General features: G+C 42.5%; 1 protein-coding gene across 1 annotated transcript in view; it reads left to right on the top strand.

Moving 5' to 3' along the window:
* The window catches only part of LOC126295000 (6-phosphogluconate dehydrogenase, decarboxylating), a 122,918-nt gene that overhangs the window by 36,298 nt on the left and 71,782 nt on the right, over positions 1-14,838 (top strand). Inside the window, exon 2 of the mRNA XM_049987254.1 lies at positions 8,742-8,962. Within this exon, the coding sequence (XP_049843211.1) occupies positions 8,742-8,962 (221 nt within the window). The remainder of the gene's footprint in view (positions 1-8,741; positions 8,963-14,838) is intronic.

Raw genomic sequence — 14,838 nt, 5'->3', positions numbered from 1 at the left:
GTCGCAGGTTCGAATCCTGCCTCGGGCATGGATGTCCTTAGGTTAGTTAGGTTTAAGTAGTTCTAAGTTCTAGGGGACTGATGACCACAGATGTTAAGTCCCATAGTGCTCAGAGCCGTTTGAACCATTTGACTTGCACTAGTGCATCAGACAGGCTTTCAGAAAGTGAAACAATCATCCACAAAAGCTGGGAAATTTGTTGCGGCATCTTTGTTCTTTCCCTCTAGCACGAGGGATAGTTAACGTCCATTCATTTTCCCCATTCCAAATTCTCACCATGACACAACTGAAAAGAAGTGGAGATAAACAGTCACCTTTAACACCTGCATTTAATTTGGAAGGTAGATTTCACACACACTTGAATTTTACTTTTGGGAATGTCTGTCAGAGTTCGTCGAATTGTGTTTGACAGCTTAGTTTTAACTACAAATTCACGGATAACTTTGTGTAGTGTTTACCTATCAACAGAACCAAAATAAATGGTTCAAATGGCTCTAAGCACTATGGGACTTAACATCTGAGGTCATCAGTCCCCTAGACTTAGAACTACTCCAACCTAACTAACCTAAGGACATCACACACATCCATGCCCGAGGCAGGATTCGAACCTGCGACCGTACCAGCAGCGCGGTTCCGGACTGAAGCGCCTAGAACCGCTCAGCTACATAGGCCGGCAGTCGGAATCAAATATTACTGTTCAAGTAATGTAAATATATAAAACTGCAATCAGGCTCACTTTTTTGAATAGTAATTTATTACTCCATGAACCGGTTTTGGAATCTTATCAGGATTATCGTCAGATGGATTTCTGGAAGTTCCATCGCTATTTCTAGTATGATGCTCGGTTCTGGCTTATGGGCAGCTTTCTCATGTTGGTGTTCATTTGTCTGCTTCCATTTTGAAGGCAGTTGGTACATCACTTTTTCACAATCGCTGTGCATTTACACAGTAATAGCGAAACTTTACTGTTACAAAGATCTTTAGATCTTTGTAAAAAGCAACAGTTGTATAGCACATGCTGGATGCTGCTGTCAAAAGTTTCGCTATCACGGTGTAAATGCATGTAGATCGTGTAAAAGTGTGTGAAGTGATATACCAAATGGCCATCAAAACGGGAGCACACGTATGAACACTAACAAAAAATCCGTGCATATTGTTGCATGCCAGCACGCAGATTTATGCTAGAAACACGTTTAACTTCTGGAGAAATATCTGAAGATGAACCTGAAAAGGTTGGAAAATTCGTTCGTGGGATAATACGAGGGTTGAATAAAAAGTAATAGCTCCACCTTCGTTAATTGGGTCTGGATGGGGATATTTTAATAAATCAAACGCAGAAATAATCCTTAGAATCTGATCTTTAATCACCACTATTCACTTTTCGACATAATCACCAGCCAGTTGGATAAATTTCTGCCAACGATGAACAAGTTTTCTGAAGCCGTCGCGGGAAAAGTCGACAATCTGTTTAATCAACCACATAGTCTCTCAGTTCTCTCAACGTCTTCATCAGAAGCATAATGATGTCCCCGCAGATCGCCTTTCACTATGGGGAACAGATGGCAGTCGGACGGTGCTAAATCTAGACTATGGAGGATCCCGTACGGTGGTGAGATTCAGTCTCTGAGGTTCTGCTGCGGCGGCACGTGAAATGTGTGGTTTGGCATTGTCACGGTGCAGGAAAACATTTCCCTTTTCCTTTCGCACCCTTGTTAGCCGTCGTTTCAGAGTTGGCAGCGTAGTGATGTAATGCTCTGAATTTATTGTTGTTCCACGATCAAGGAAATCAACACGGATAACACCCGTGTCCCAGAAGGCTGTGGCTACGATTTTTCCAGCTGAGGGCTGCGTCTTGAATTTCTCTCTCTTGGGTGAGTCTCTGTGTCGATATTCCATAGGCCGACGTGTCGTCTGCGGGTCGTAATGGTGTGCCCACGCTTCGTCTCATGTCACAATTCAATGGAGGAGCCGTCACCTTCAGCATTGTAACGCGAGAGGAGTTCCTGGCAAATTTAAAGTATTTGCGCTTTCATTTCATGAGTCGGTAACAATGTCGCCCACACGTTCTAGTGAAATGCCGATTGTGCTTGCAGTTTCTCTCCGAGTGATACGACGATCGCCCTGAACCAGTCTGTCAACATTTTGCTTGTGAAACTCTGCGGTTGCTGTCACAGGTTCCCAACTCTTTGTCAAGCAGGTCAGATGTTCCTGCCTCAACATCTTTATACTTAATCGCCCAATGGCGCACAGTACTAAAATCAACGCAAACTGATTTCATTCTCTGGTGTATCTCCTTTGGGGTGACACCTTCTGCTGTCAAGAAATCAATGACTGCACGTTGCTTGCATCGCATTGACCAACCGTCTGCGCAGACTCCATATTACCACAGTCTAACATATGTCACAACACTTCGCCTCGATTTTGTTGCCTACGCACCAGCAGCGCCCCAAGCGGTCAGTTAAGTTAAACTGTGAGTTAGGTGCGATCGTGAAGGTTGTTTATTTTGGATTCTACAATGGTTTTTACAAGCTGGAGCGTTTTTAGCGCAATAAATTGCAGCAACAACAGGAAGAAGACACCACAGCTGTCTTTTTTTAGGTTTCCTAAGGATCCTGAGAGGTATATACCGTCATGTTACTAAACTGTATCGTCAGGATTCACTTGAAAACTACATGTGTATTAATGATTGTTTCGTTTTAGGAGCGGAAAATGGTTGGTTAGTAGCAGACGAGAAGACCTTGTTAAAAAAGACCCAGTTTACCTGTATAATAATACTAGGTTTTGTTCGCTATATTTCGAACAAAACCAGTTCATGAACGCAGACAATAATAAACTCGTGTAGAATGCAGTACCCACACTGTTTGACATCCCAAATAAGCCACCTCAACTGACGAAGAGGAAACTGCCATAAAGATTCGACAATCCATCTAAAGCTGTAAAAGAGTACTGTGGCACAGAAGCAGCCAGTTGAGCTCTCCATGTATCAGTGCCTGAATAGTCAACTCAGACCTGCTTTGGCGATGAAGTGGTTAGGTTAAGTGCAGTTATTCACTTCTGTTAGTCACTTAATTTTCCGTGCTTCCTTCGTGTGATGACATTTTTTGTTAGCACCTTGTTCACTGACAGATTGTTTGCAAATTATTCAAATATTTGATTTGCGTGAAATTCAATGTAATCAGCTCATAATGTTTTCAACATATTTCTCCCACTATTTGGCAGTTGCTTGTCGCACATTATATTACTTTAATATGAAGGTCGTACTTGTGGCAACAGGCGACAACAATGACAAACACAGTAGGCCTACAGAACGATAAATGGGCTGTCGATCGCTTTTGCATGTAGAGGTACATTCTGTGCTTCTTACGTGTGAATTAGTGTGTTTCTATTCTTTTAATATCAACGTGGTAAACTGCAGTTCTATCCAGTGTCACAAGCGTTTCTTCACAAATGTGTTGCAGCTTGCCACTCGATTCACTGTTTTTGTCCATACATGCGCATATTTTAGAATCATTTTTAGAAACATATATGCCTTCTGATACTAAAGAAACCGTTGGAGGAAACTCAAATATTTCGTAAATTACGTAGGAAATGGATGCAAAACAAACATTATGCTTACGACACGTGTGACGTTCATCTTACTCGCCGCTTGGAGCGCGCTAGTGTCGCTCCATCTGTCAAACGGTAACAACTTTACAGCAGTGTCACGAGTGTTATGTTGGTCTGTGATATTACACTGTAACAACACAACCGTTCCCGCCAATTGGAGCTGTAGAGAAGAGGCAATGGAACAAGCCATTATCTGCCGCATACCAATGCTGCCATCTGTTGAAGAGTTACCAAGGTGGATGCACTACTTCTCAGTCAACCCTCGTAAATAACTATTCACAAAAAGGTGACAGCTTGCAGTTTTATATACTTTGTATTCAATTAGCCGTCACGGGTTCTGAAATATCTGTTGTGGTTAAGCTTCAACTGTTTAAACAATTACTATTACCCATCCGGTACGGAGAGCCGCTACATCGGCTAGAATGTGAGACATCGTCAAAACGGCAGATGCGTTGTTGACGCCTGCAGGGGCTATGGATTGCGACACGAGTATCTTCGTGGCTTTCCGCACGGCTACACGTGTACACCCAGCTCCGCCTGCCGTCAGTCATACCTGTCTGGTTTAGATCAACAGATGTCACTTACATAATTATCGAGAGCTGTCAGAGTGGCACGAGGGCTCATCTAGGACACTCCACCGCATGGAACCGTCGTCCTGACTCCAATCTGTGAAGACTTACAGAAGACGAAATAGATGAAGTTAAGGAATTCTACTACTAGGGCAGGAAAATAAACTGTGACGGACGGAGATTGGACATCAAAACCAGACGGGCACTGGCAAAAAGGCTATTCCCGGCCAAGAGTGGTAGTATTAAACACAGGCCTTAATTTGAGGTAGAAGTTCTGAGAATGTACGTCTGGAATATAGCATTGTATGGTAGTGAGGGATGGACTGTGACAAAGCTGGAACAGAAGAGAATCGAAGCATTTGAGATGTGGTTCTACAGACGAATGTTGAAAAGTAGCTGGACTGATAAGGTAAGCGATGAGGAGGTTCTGCGCAGGATCGGAAAGGAAAGGAACATGTGAAAAACACGGATAAGGGAAAGGGACATCTGTTAAGACATAAAGGAATGACTCCCATGGTACTATAGGGAGCTGTAGAGGACAAAAACTGTAGAGGAAGACAGATAGGAATACATCCAGCAAATAATTGTTGACGTAAGTTGCAAGTGCTACTCTGAGACGGAGAGGATAGGGCAGGCGTCTGCGTGGGGTCTGAATGCGGTACAGAGAGAAGAGAGCGCGCTACACGAAAAACACTTTCTCTCTAGTCACTCGACAGGAGGTGATAATGTTCCCGTTCCCCCTTCAAGCTAGACAAGTTTCGTTCTTTGTAGTTCTTTCGTTTGACGCTTATTTCGTGAGATATTCGGTCCGCTCACGATCAATCGACCAGCCTATATATATATATATACACAGGGTATTACAAAAAGGTACGGCCAAACTTTCAGGAAACATTCCTCACACACAAATAAGGAAAAGATGTTATGTGGACATGTGTCCGGAAACGCTTACTTTCCATGTTACAGCTCATTTTATTACTTCTCTTCAAATCACATTAATCATGGAATGGAAATGCACAGCAACAGGACGTACCAGCGTGACTGCAAACACTTCGTTACAGGAAATGTTCAAAATGTCCTCCGTTAGCGAGGATACATGCATCCACCCTCCTTCGCACGGATTCCCTGATGTGCTGACGCAGCCCCTGGAGAATAGCGTATTGTATTACAGCCGTCCACAATACGAGCACGAAGAGTCTCTACATTTGGTACCGGGGTTGCGTAGACGAGAGCTTTCAAATGCCCCCATAAATGAAAGTCGAGAGGGTTGAGGTCAGGAGAGCGTGGAGGCCATGGAATTGGTCCGCCTCTACCAATCCATCGGTCACCGAATCTGTTGTTGAGAAGCATACGTACGAACACTTCGCCTGAAATGTGCAGGAGCTCCATCGTGCACGAACCACATGTTATCGTACTTGTAAAGGCACGTGTTCTAGCAGCACAAGTAGAGTATTCCGTATGAAATCATGATAACGTGCTCCTTTGAGCGTAGGTGGAAGAACGTGGGGCCCAAACGTTCACAGAAAATCTGTGTCGATGACGTGATTGCACAATTGTGTGCGGATTCTCATCAGCCCATACATGCTGATTGTGAAAATTTACAATTTGCTCACGTCGGAATGAAGCCTAATTCGTAAAGAGAACATTTGCACAGAAATGAGGATGGACACATTGTTGGATGAACCATTCCCAGAAGTGTATCCGTGGAGGCCAATCAGCTGCTGATTGTGCCTGCACACGCTGTACACGGTACGGAAACAGCTGGTTCTGCCGTAGCACTCTCCATACAGTGATGTGGTCAACGTTACCTTGTACAGTAGCAACTTCTCTGACGCTGACATTAGGGTTATCGTCAACTGCACGAAGAATTGCCTCGTCCATTGCAGGTGTCCTCGTCGTTCTAGGTCTTCCCCAGTCGCGAGTTGTAGGCTGGAATGTTCCGTGCTCCCTAAGGCACCCATCAATTGCTTCGAACGTCTTCCTGTCGGGACACCTCCGTTCAGGAAATCTGTCTCGATACAAACGTACCGCGGCACGGCTATTGCCCCGTGCTAATCCGCACATCAAATGGGCATCTGCCAACTCCGCATTTGTAAACATAGCACTGACTGCAAAACCACGTTCGTGATGAACACTAACCTGTTGATGCTACGTACTGATGTGCTTGATGCTAGTACTGTAGAGCAATGAGTCGCATGTCAACACAAGCTCCGAAGACAACATTACCTTCCTTCAATTGGGCCAACTGGCGGTGAATCGAAGTAGTACAGTACATACTGACGAAACTAAAATGAGCTCTAACATGGAAATTAAGCGTTTCCGGACACATGTCCACATAACATATTTTCTTTATTTCTGTGAAGAATGTTTCCTGAAAGTTTGGCCGTACCTTTTTGTAACAGAGATTCCCTCATTTTACCTGGATAAATGAGGAACATCTCAGGGAATTTCAGGAATTACATTGAAAATTTCGAATTCTATTTCTTAACCGACCCGCTGGAATTTAACTTTGTTGAGTTTCATAAATCACAAATTTTAAAACACTTAATATTTCAGCGTGTGTTAATTATAAGAATGTTATTGCATATAAATTATCAGTGTTAAAGTATGGTAAAACTACTGCTTATGGCCAGTATATCTCAGTGGAGAACAAACAAAAGTCGTTATTGTGAGATTGCCGATGCTGCCCCCCTCAGTCCCCCCCCCCTCCTCCCCCAAACGCTGAAAGTTTGTCAGGGACATCTTGTTTCCCATACCTGTAATTTTCTGGATTTTTTCCAGATTCGAATAGACACCCTGGTTACCAAAAATCATGGAAAGTTCTTGATCAATTAATTTCAGATTTTTACTCGATATTCTTATAAACATTAGGACCGACAAAGCTGTCCACCTGTTGTTGTTGTTGTTGTTGTAGTAGTAGTAGTAGTAGTAGTAGTAGTAGTAGTAGTAGTAGTAGTAGTAGTAGTCTGCTGTGTTCCGTACACTTTTCACTGACAGTACTGTCAGTAATTCGTTGATTGACAAAACGATTAGTCTCGGTGACCACCATTCCCAAAACCGGATAGTGGAAAAAGAAAAAAGATCGGTAGAAATCCTTTTCATCAGTGTTCCTGTCATTTTCGTTTTGATATGATCGTTCATTAAATTAGGTGTTAAAATTCTTCGTGTTACACCATGCCGAGTAACTATGGAGGCACCTGTGCGAGGCACATTTGCTGATTCCGCAACAGTTGGTCTTCTTCTTTTCATCGGTCTGCCTTCGTCTGAATCTCGGAATCACGAATCATGAGTATTCAGGATCGTCACCGTCGGATTCTTAGCCAAACTGGCTGGCCTCACCGTTACTGAATTCTCTTTCCTACCCCACCGAACCTGCAATTGTCTCCGTATCGGATATGGTCACTAGCTCAAACCTTCACGGAAACGTTGCCGCGCCGATTGTAAAGGGGCCTGGACACGTTCAGTATTTATTGACAATACTATAGTTTGTCAGACTTCCATTACAAAGAAGTGACCTCACACTGTCAGGAACACTGACCAAAAGACTGTGTTTTGACAGTGCAATTTTACAAGATTAAGACGTCTAAAATCCCAAAGAAAGCGCGTGCTGCAGTTAAATGTAACTACTGCAGCTACAGCTTGCAAGCAGCAGAAATGAGTCAGAGATCGGTTGAAAGAGGCGACTGGGTTACGTGTAAATTTACTGAGTGAAATCAGAATCACAGACCCGAAGGATTTCATAGATTATTTTCCGATGAGTTTTACATCGTACAAGTTGTTGTTGTTACGTGATTAATTAGAGAATCAAACTGCGTTAACGAGAGAGGCTGTCACATTTGACAAGTGATTGAGTTTTGCTCCTATAATATCAACAAGCACAGTAAAGTTCTATGGAAACCTCTGAAGCAGTTATATCTGCCTGACGAGGACCTGATCAAGCAATTAACGAAAACACGTTTTCTTTTGTACCTTTGCGAAATGCAAGCCAGTTTCACCAAATCACCACAGACTTCTTACTAGTAATTGCAGGTATGCGACGTATCTTTCGAAATGGAAGCGGTTTTTGACACTGAAAATACACTACACATTGTTGTGTTACATAGGAAAGTAATGAATTAAGGAGTGTCGCAAAGAATCCTCCGTTAACCATGATTGTTGATTTTAAACGAGATTACTGTGTGCAAGCCAAGCAAGTAGAGTAGTGCTGAGGAGTAATGCAGGGGAAGTATGTTTTGTAAGAAATGTCAAAACTCGCTGTGCATAGTTGGCTTTCTATCTCAGGAGTAGTTGCGGGTTGCACTTCCGATGCAACACTAATTCATTAGTCATTCGTTGTCTGTCTGTCTGTCTGTCTGTCTGTCTGTCTGTCTCCGTTTTTTACGTCTTCACTGCAGTTGTTCACATCATCGCAAGTTGGTTGGACCGGCTGACTGGCCAGTGCTGCCAGAATTAAATGCGCCAGTAAAGCTATCGTGTAATGTTTACATCATGTTTATCCTTATGTTGAACAGACTTCAGTAGTTATTGTTTGCAGTCGAGTTCCCAGTAGTAACGAATTCTCTTTTGCAGGGCGGACATCGCGCTGATCGGGCTGGCGGTGATGGGCCAGAACCTGATCCTCAACATGAACGACCACGGATTCACGGTGTGCGCCTACAACCGCACCACGGAGAAGGTGGATGCCTTCCTGGCCAACGAGGCCAAGGGCACCAAGGTCGTGGGTGCCAAGTCGCTGGAGGAAATGGTCTCAAAGCTGAAGAAGCCGCGCCGCGTCATGATGCTCGTCAAGGGTGAGTCACAGACTGGGGCATTCGTGTCGCTTAAACCTGGCCCCTTATGGGACCTGTAAACGCACGTGGTCGAGGAGCACCTGGTGACGCCACAATGTTCCACTACCCTGCCGAGAATGAAATACACTACTGGCCATTAAAATTGCTACACCATGAAGATGACGTGCTACAGACGGAAATTTAACCGACAGGAAGAAGACACTGTGATATGCAAATGATTAGCTTTTCAGGGCATTCACACAAGGTTGAAGCCGGTGGTGACATCTACAACTTGCTGACATGAGGATAGTTTCCAACCGATTTCTCCTACACAAACAGCAGTTGACCGGCGTTGCCTGGTGAAACGTTGTTGTGATGCCTCGTGTAAGGAGGAAAGATGCGTACCGTCAAGTTTCTGACTTTGATAAAGGTAGCATTGTAGCCTATAGCGATTGCGGTTTATTGTGTCGCAATGTTGATGCACAAGTTGGTCGAGATCCAATGACTGTTAGCAGAAAATGGAATCGGTGGGTTCAGGAGGGTAATATGGAACACTGTGCTGGATCCCAACGGCCTCGTATCACTAGCAGTCGAGATGACATGCATCTTCTCCGCTCAGCTGTAACGTCTCGATGCCTGAGGGGACGTTTGCAAGACAACAACCATCTGCACAAACAGTTAGACGACGTTTGCAGCAGCAAGGACTATCAGCTTATAGACCGTGGCTGCGGTTACCCTTGATGCTGCATCACAGACGGGAGTGCCTGCGGTGGTGTTCAAATGGCTCTGAGCACTATGGGACGTAACTGCTGTGGTCATCAGTCCCCTAGAACTTAGAACTACTTAAACCTAACTAACCTAAGGACATCACACACATCCATGCCTGAGGCAGGATTTGAACCTGCGACCATAGTGGCCATGCTGTTCCAGACTGTAGCGCCTAGAACCGCACGGCCACTCTGGCCGGCTTGCGATGGTGTACTTGATGACGAACCTGGGTGCATGAATGGCAAAACGTCATGTTTTTGGATGAATCCAGGCACTGTTTACAGCATCATGATGGTCGCATCCGCGTCTGTGCGATATCACGGTGAACGCACATTGGAAGTGTGTATTCGTCATCGCTATACTGGCGTATCACCCGGCGTGATGGTATGGGATGCCATCGGTTACACAGCTCGGTCACCTCTTGGTCGCATTGACGGCACTTTGAATTGTGGACGTTACATTTCAGATGTGTTACGACCCGTGCCTCTACCCTTCATTCAATCTCGAAACCCTACATTTCAGCAGGATAATGCATGACCGCATGTTGCAGGACCCGTACGGGCCTTTCTGGATACAGAAAATGTTAGACTGCTGCCCTGGCGAACACATTCTCCAGATCTCTCACCAATTGAAAACGTCTGGTCAATGGTGGCCGAGCAACTGGCTTGTCACAATACGCCAGTCATTACTCTTGATGAACTGTGGTATCGTGTTTAAGCTGCCCATGCTCTTTGACTGAATGCCCAGGCGTATGAAGGCCGTTATTACGGCCAGAGGTGGTTGTTCTGGGCTCTGATTTCTCAGTATGTATGCACCCAAATTGCTTGACAATGTAATCACATATCAGTTCTAGTATAATATATTTGTCTAATGAATACCTGCTTATCATCAGCATTTCTTCTTGGTGTAGCAATTTTAATGGCCAGTAGTGTATAAGCGTCAGGCCAAAGATAGTACAAGGTGCGAATACACACACACACACACACACACACACACACACACACACACACACACACTGCTGCTGCCACTTGCAGAGAGAGAGAGAGAGGATAACAGCAGAACCGCAATAACTGTGGGAGACTAAACACAGAATAGCAATAAAGGTTTAATCCTACACATAAAAAGAGCCAGCCATGAGTCTGATATCCTGTAATTTTTTCTTCTTCTTCTTCAAATACGCTTTTTCTAAATATATATAAAAATGGAGAAGACTTACTTTCCGAACATGACTCACAGTTCTACCAATTAATTAAAATACCCAACTGTATACTGGCGTCTGTGACGATGTCAACAGAGGTGGTCGTCGAAAGCTCAATTTACTGTGTATGCTTGAAGCTGATACATGTAGGGGAGAGAGACCGGTGGGGGGTTGGGGGGTGGGTTAAGTAGTAAGCAGCTATTTTTTGTGTGAAGGAGACACTAATATCAGGCAGTCGCTGTTTATGTGTCGGATAGGCTACTCGCATGCAGGTATATGTGAGACGTAAAACAATTTTTATCTTCTATGGAAAATAGGTTTGTATTGTACGTAAAATTTACCTGTCATCGATAAGAGTTTAGTCAGACGTTCTGAATATGTTTTTATTGTTGAATTCTGTTCATTTAGAATGCTCTTTGGATTTTTTGCCATATGTGTGGATTTTTATTTGCTCCAGTGCTCTCTTGTAGCTTTTTCGGCTCTGAAGAGTAGTAACATTACTGCTTATATCTGCTGTAGTGTGTTGATTTTCTCGAAGATGCCTACTGAATATGGATTGTTTTCATTTTTGTTTATATACGCTTTGGGTTATTACCAAGAAACGGTGGACATTGAAATACGTAGCTTCACTACGAGTGATATGTATCGAACGCTTGACTGTCGAGATGTTAAGATACAGGACATAAAACAAATGTATTTACAGCCAAGATACAACTTGATATTGAACATCACGACGTACATTGCGAACAAGTCTCTGCGTAGGTGTAAAAGTTTTATTTAATTAATGGAAGTGGAATGGGAAAGCTAAAATCTACATTTCCTTCAAATGTGTCATGATATAAGAGTATGTGGCTATTCAGGAACCCAAGATTACAGACTGAATTACTGTGACTGAAATGAGTGATTGGTTACATTTATAATGTTGATCGATAAAAACATTTGTCGTCATGTCCGATAACAAATATTCTTGCCGTCTCGGTTTACCTGTAACTTCCCCTTTCAGTTTCTAGAACTGTTACAGCCGTGTAGTGACAGTGCACGTTGTACTTAGTGATGTTCAACGGCAGACATCTAAGCATGTTGCGTTTTCGTCTATGACGAATAAAATGGAGCTTGTACTTACGTTGCTTGCAAATCCTGGATGTCGGCAACAACTATCGAGAGTTGGACTGCGCACGCATTGAAACCGCGTGTTGGTGGTTATGCTAATTCTTCTGCATATTTTGCACATGAGCTCATTAAGAATGTGTAAGTTTTTCTCTCTTGCACAGGGTAACTGAATTTGCGCCGCCACAGTGCACTGCAATTTCTCGCATCGCGACTAGGAAGCAATCCATACTCCCAACAAAGTTCCAAAATTTTGTTGCATCGCTGGAACGTGGAATCAACACCTTCCACGTAAGTGAATCCGTGATTGCTGAAAAATGGGATACGACCCGTCGGCTTCGCCCAATGATGTCAGAAGTTAACAGAGATGATGTATTACAGATTTAACAACAAAGATGAGTGTTGAGAAACAAAGGACAGAGAAAACAAATGGTAGACATATCACGTACATTCATGTTTCGAACATAATGTTAAGTATATATATATATATATATTTTTTTTCTTTTTTTTTTTTTTTTTTTTTTTTATAGTCCTAGTATCCTGTTCTTCAGTTGACTGATATAGCTCAACTGACGAATAGGATACTAATGCAAAAAAGGAAAAAATATGGACAGGAGTAACATTAGGATGGAGTATTTCAGTTGACACCGGAGTTCTATCACTAACTTCGGTTGATCTGTATAAGTCAACAAAAAGTACGGAAACAAATTTTTCGTATATCGGTCTTTTCGCCTTCGATGGTAATAGTATAGACTGTAAAATATCGTAGTAAGAATAGTAATAGCGAAGGCGAAAGAAAGCGACAGCTGTAAAATTTTTATTACGTGCTGCAGTTTACGAACCCTGTTTGCAGTCTTCCATGTTCATAGGAATAGATAAAGCCATAACTACAAACGAAAATCAAAAAGTAAAAATTGTCCAGAATGAAAAGCAATTCTTCCAAAATATCTGTCACTAAGAATGAAAATAAGTTCCCAATGAATTGGGACGAACAGATGATTTAAGTAAACACGAGAGAGATAAATCGTGCACAGTGTGTAGCCTGGTCTTTTAAAAACTCTCATTTATTTCAATTTACAATGATGACGCCTCACCACAGAAGATACCCGATTTATTATCTAGGACTCGAAAATGAGGTGGTTAACATCTATGAGTAAAGTAAGATGTTGTTGGTCAAAGCTGATGATCTGTATCCCATTCTTCATTTGACCAGAGAATCCAGTACATTTTTGATCACGAGACTCGTCAGATACACATACCTCCATCACATACTGCTTTATCCTCCGTGCCGACCTTCCGCTGTCAAAGCATACAATAATACCTGTATTTCCCGCTTCGAGGCTCAACAAAGTGTGACTTCGTTATATATCGCTCGTAGTGGATCTGCAACTTCAATGTGCACAGATTCTAGAAAAATTAACCTATTCTCTGTGCAGGAACTAATTTTAACATTACCGTTAGGAAATATTTTATGCGAGGAAAAACTTTATGCGAAATATTTTCCTATGTTGCAGTGTGGCGATTTTTCTTTTTACCTGATTTCTCTAATTTTCTTGCCGTATATTTTATCGATTGTATTGGGATAGTAGCCGTTATTTGTAGCTATAGTTTTATCTAATTGTTTTTTTAAAGGTGGACACACTAATCACGCAATGTAGAGCTGTACTCCTTAAAAAACCGTGAGGTGCATGGCACAGGATACGTCCCATTGTACCAGTTATTAGGGTTTCTTCGTTTTCCCCTCACGAATGTAGAGCGTGAAGGATGATCTTTGAATGCCTCTGTGCGTACAGTAGTTATTCTAATCTTATTCCCACAATCCTTGGGTGAGCGATATGTAGGCAGTTGTAGAACTTCGCTAGAGTAATCATTTAAAACCAGTTCTTGAAACTTACTCTCATGAAAGTTTGTCTGTCTGAAAGAGTCTTTCAGTTCAGTTCCTGCAACGTCTCTGAGATACACACCCGTGGATGAAATAAACCTGTGGGAATTCATGCTGCCCTTCTTTGTATACGTACAATATACCTCGTTAATCCTACATGGTACCGGTCTGACAAATTCGAGCAATATTCTAGACTTGGTCGCGCAAGTGATTGGTAAGCAATGTCAGTTATATATAGATTGCACTTCCCCAGTATTCTACCAGTAAACCGTAGTCTGCCACCCGCTGTTTTGTATGCTAGTCGGTGACATGCTGAGTTATGTACTACTGGTTTTACGAAGTTAATGCTGTCACTAACTATTTTTATGCCCAAGATGTCTATGCTCTTCTTTGTTTCATATTCAATGGTAAATTTCACGCTGTTATGCATTTTATTCACTTAAGTTCGTTGATTTCATCACTATTTACATAAAAGACAATGAGGGTTTAATTAACATAATGTCAGTAAAATGTTACTTTATTTATTTTTATATTTTTGCTAAGTCTTTAATTTACTTGAAAAATTACATATAGAGGTTCCCACGACAAACCCATCATTTAACGAGTTTATTAGTGTGTTCATCCTCCGAAGCGAGCGCAGCAATATTTTGTTTTATAAATAAAGAAAACCCTGCTGAATGGTTGAGTACATATACCAAGCAACTCACTGTTTACACTTACAGATAAGATGGTAGAGTAACACTGCAACAGGCGACGGTGGTGGTGGTGGTGGTGGTGGTGGTGGTGGTGGTGGTGGTGGTGATAAAATACAGCTACATCCAAACTTATATATACAACTACAGACCTCCGTAATTATTGATACATGTTCAATTACCCGAAAGTTCCTAAATGCAATATAACATATACCGTACATTTAAAAGGAAGTCACGCTTGATCAAGGTC

This window comes from Schistocerca gregaria, chromosome 11, assembly GCF_023897955.1.
Source record: "Schistocerca gregaria isolate iqSchGreg1 chromosome 11, iqSchGreg1.2, whole genome shotgun sequence".
NCBI classification, from domain to species: domain Eukaryota; kingdom Metazoa; phylum Arthropoda; class Insecta; order Orthoptera; family Acrididae; genus Schistocerca; species Schistocerca gregaria.
This window is presented reverse-complemented; position numbering and strand designations above follow the sequence as displayed.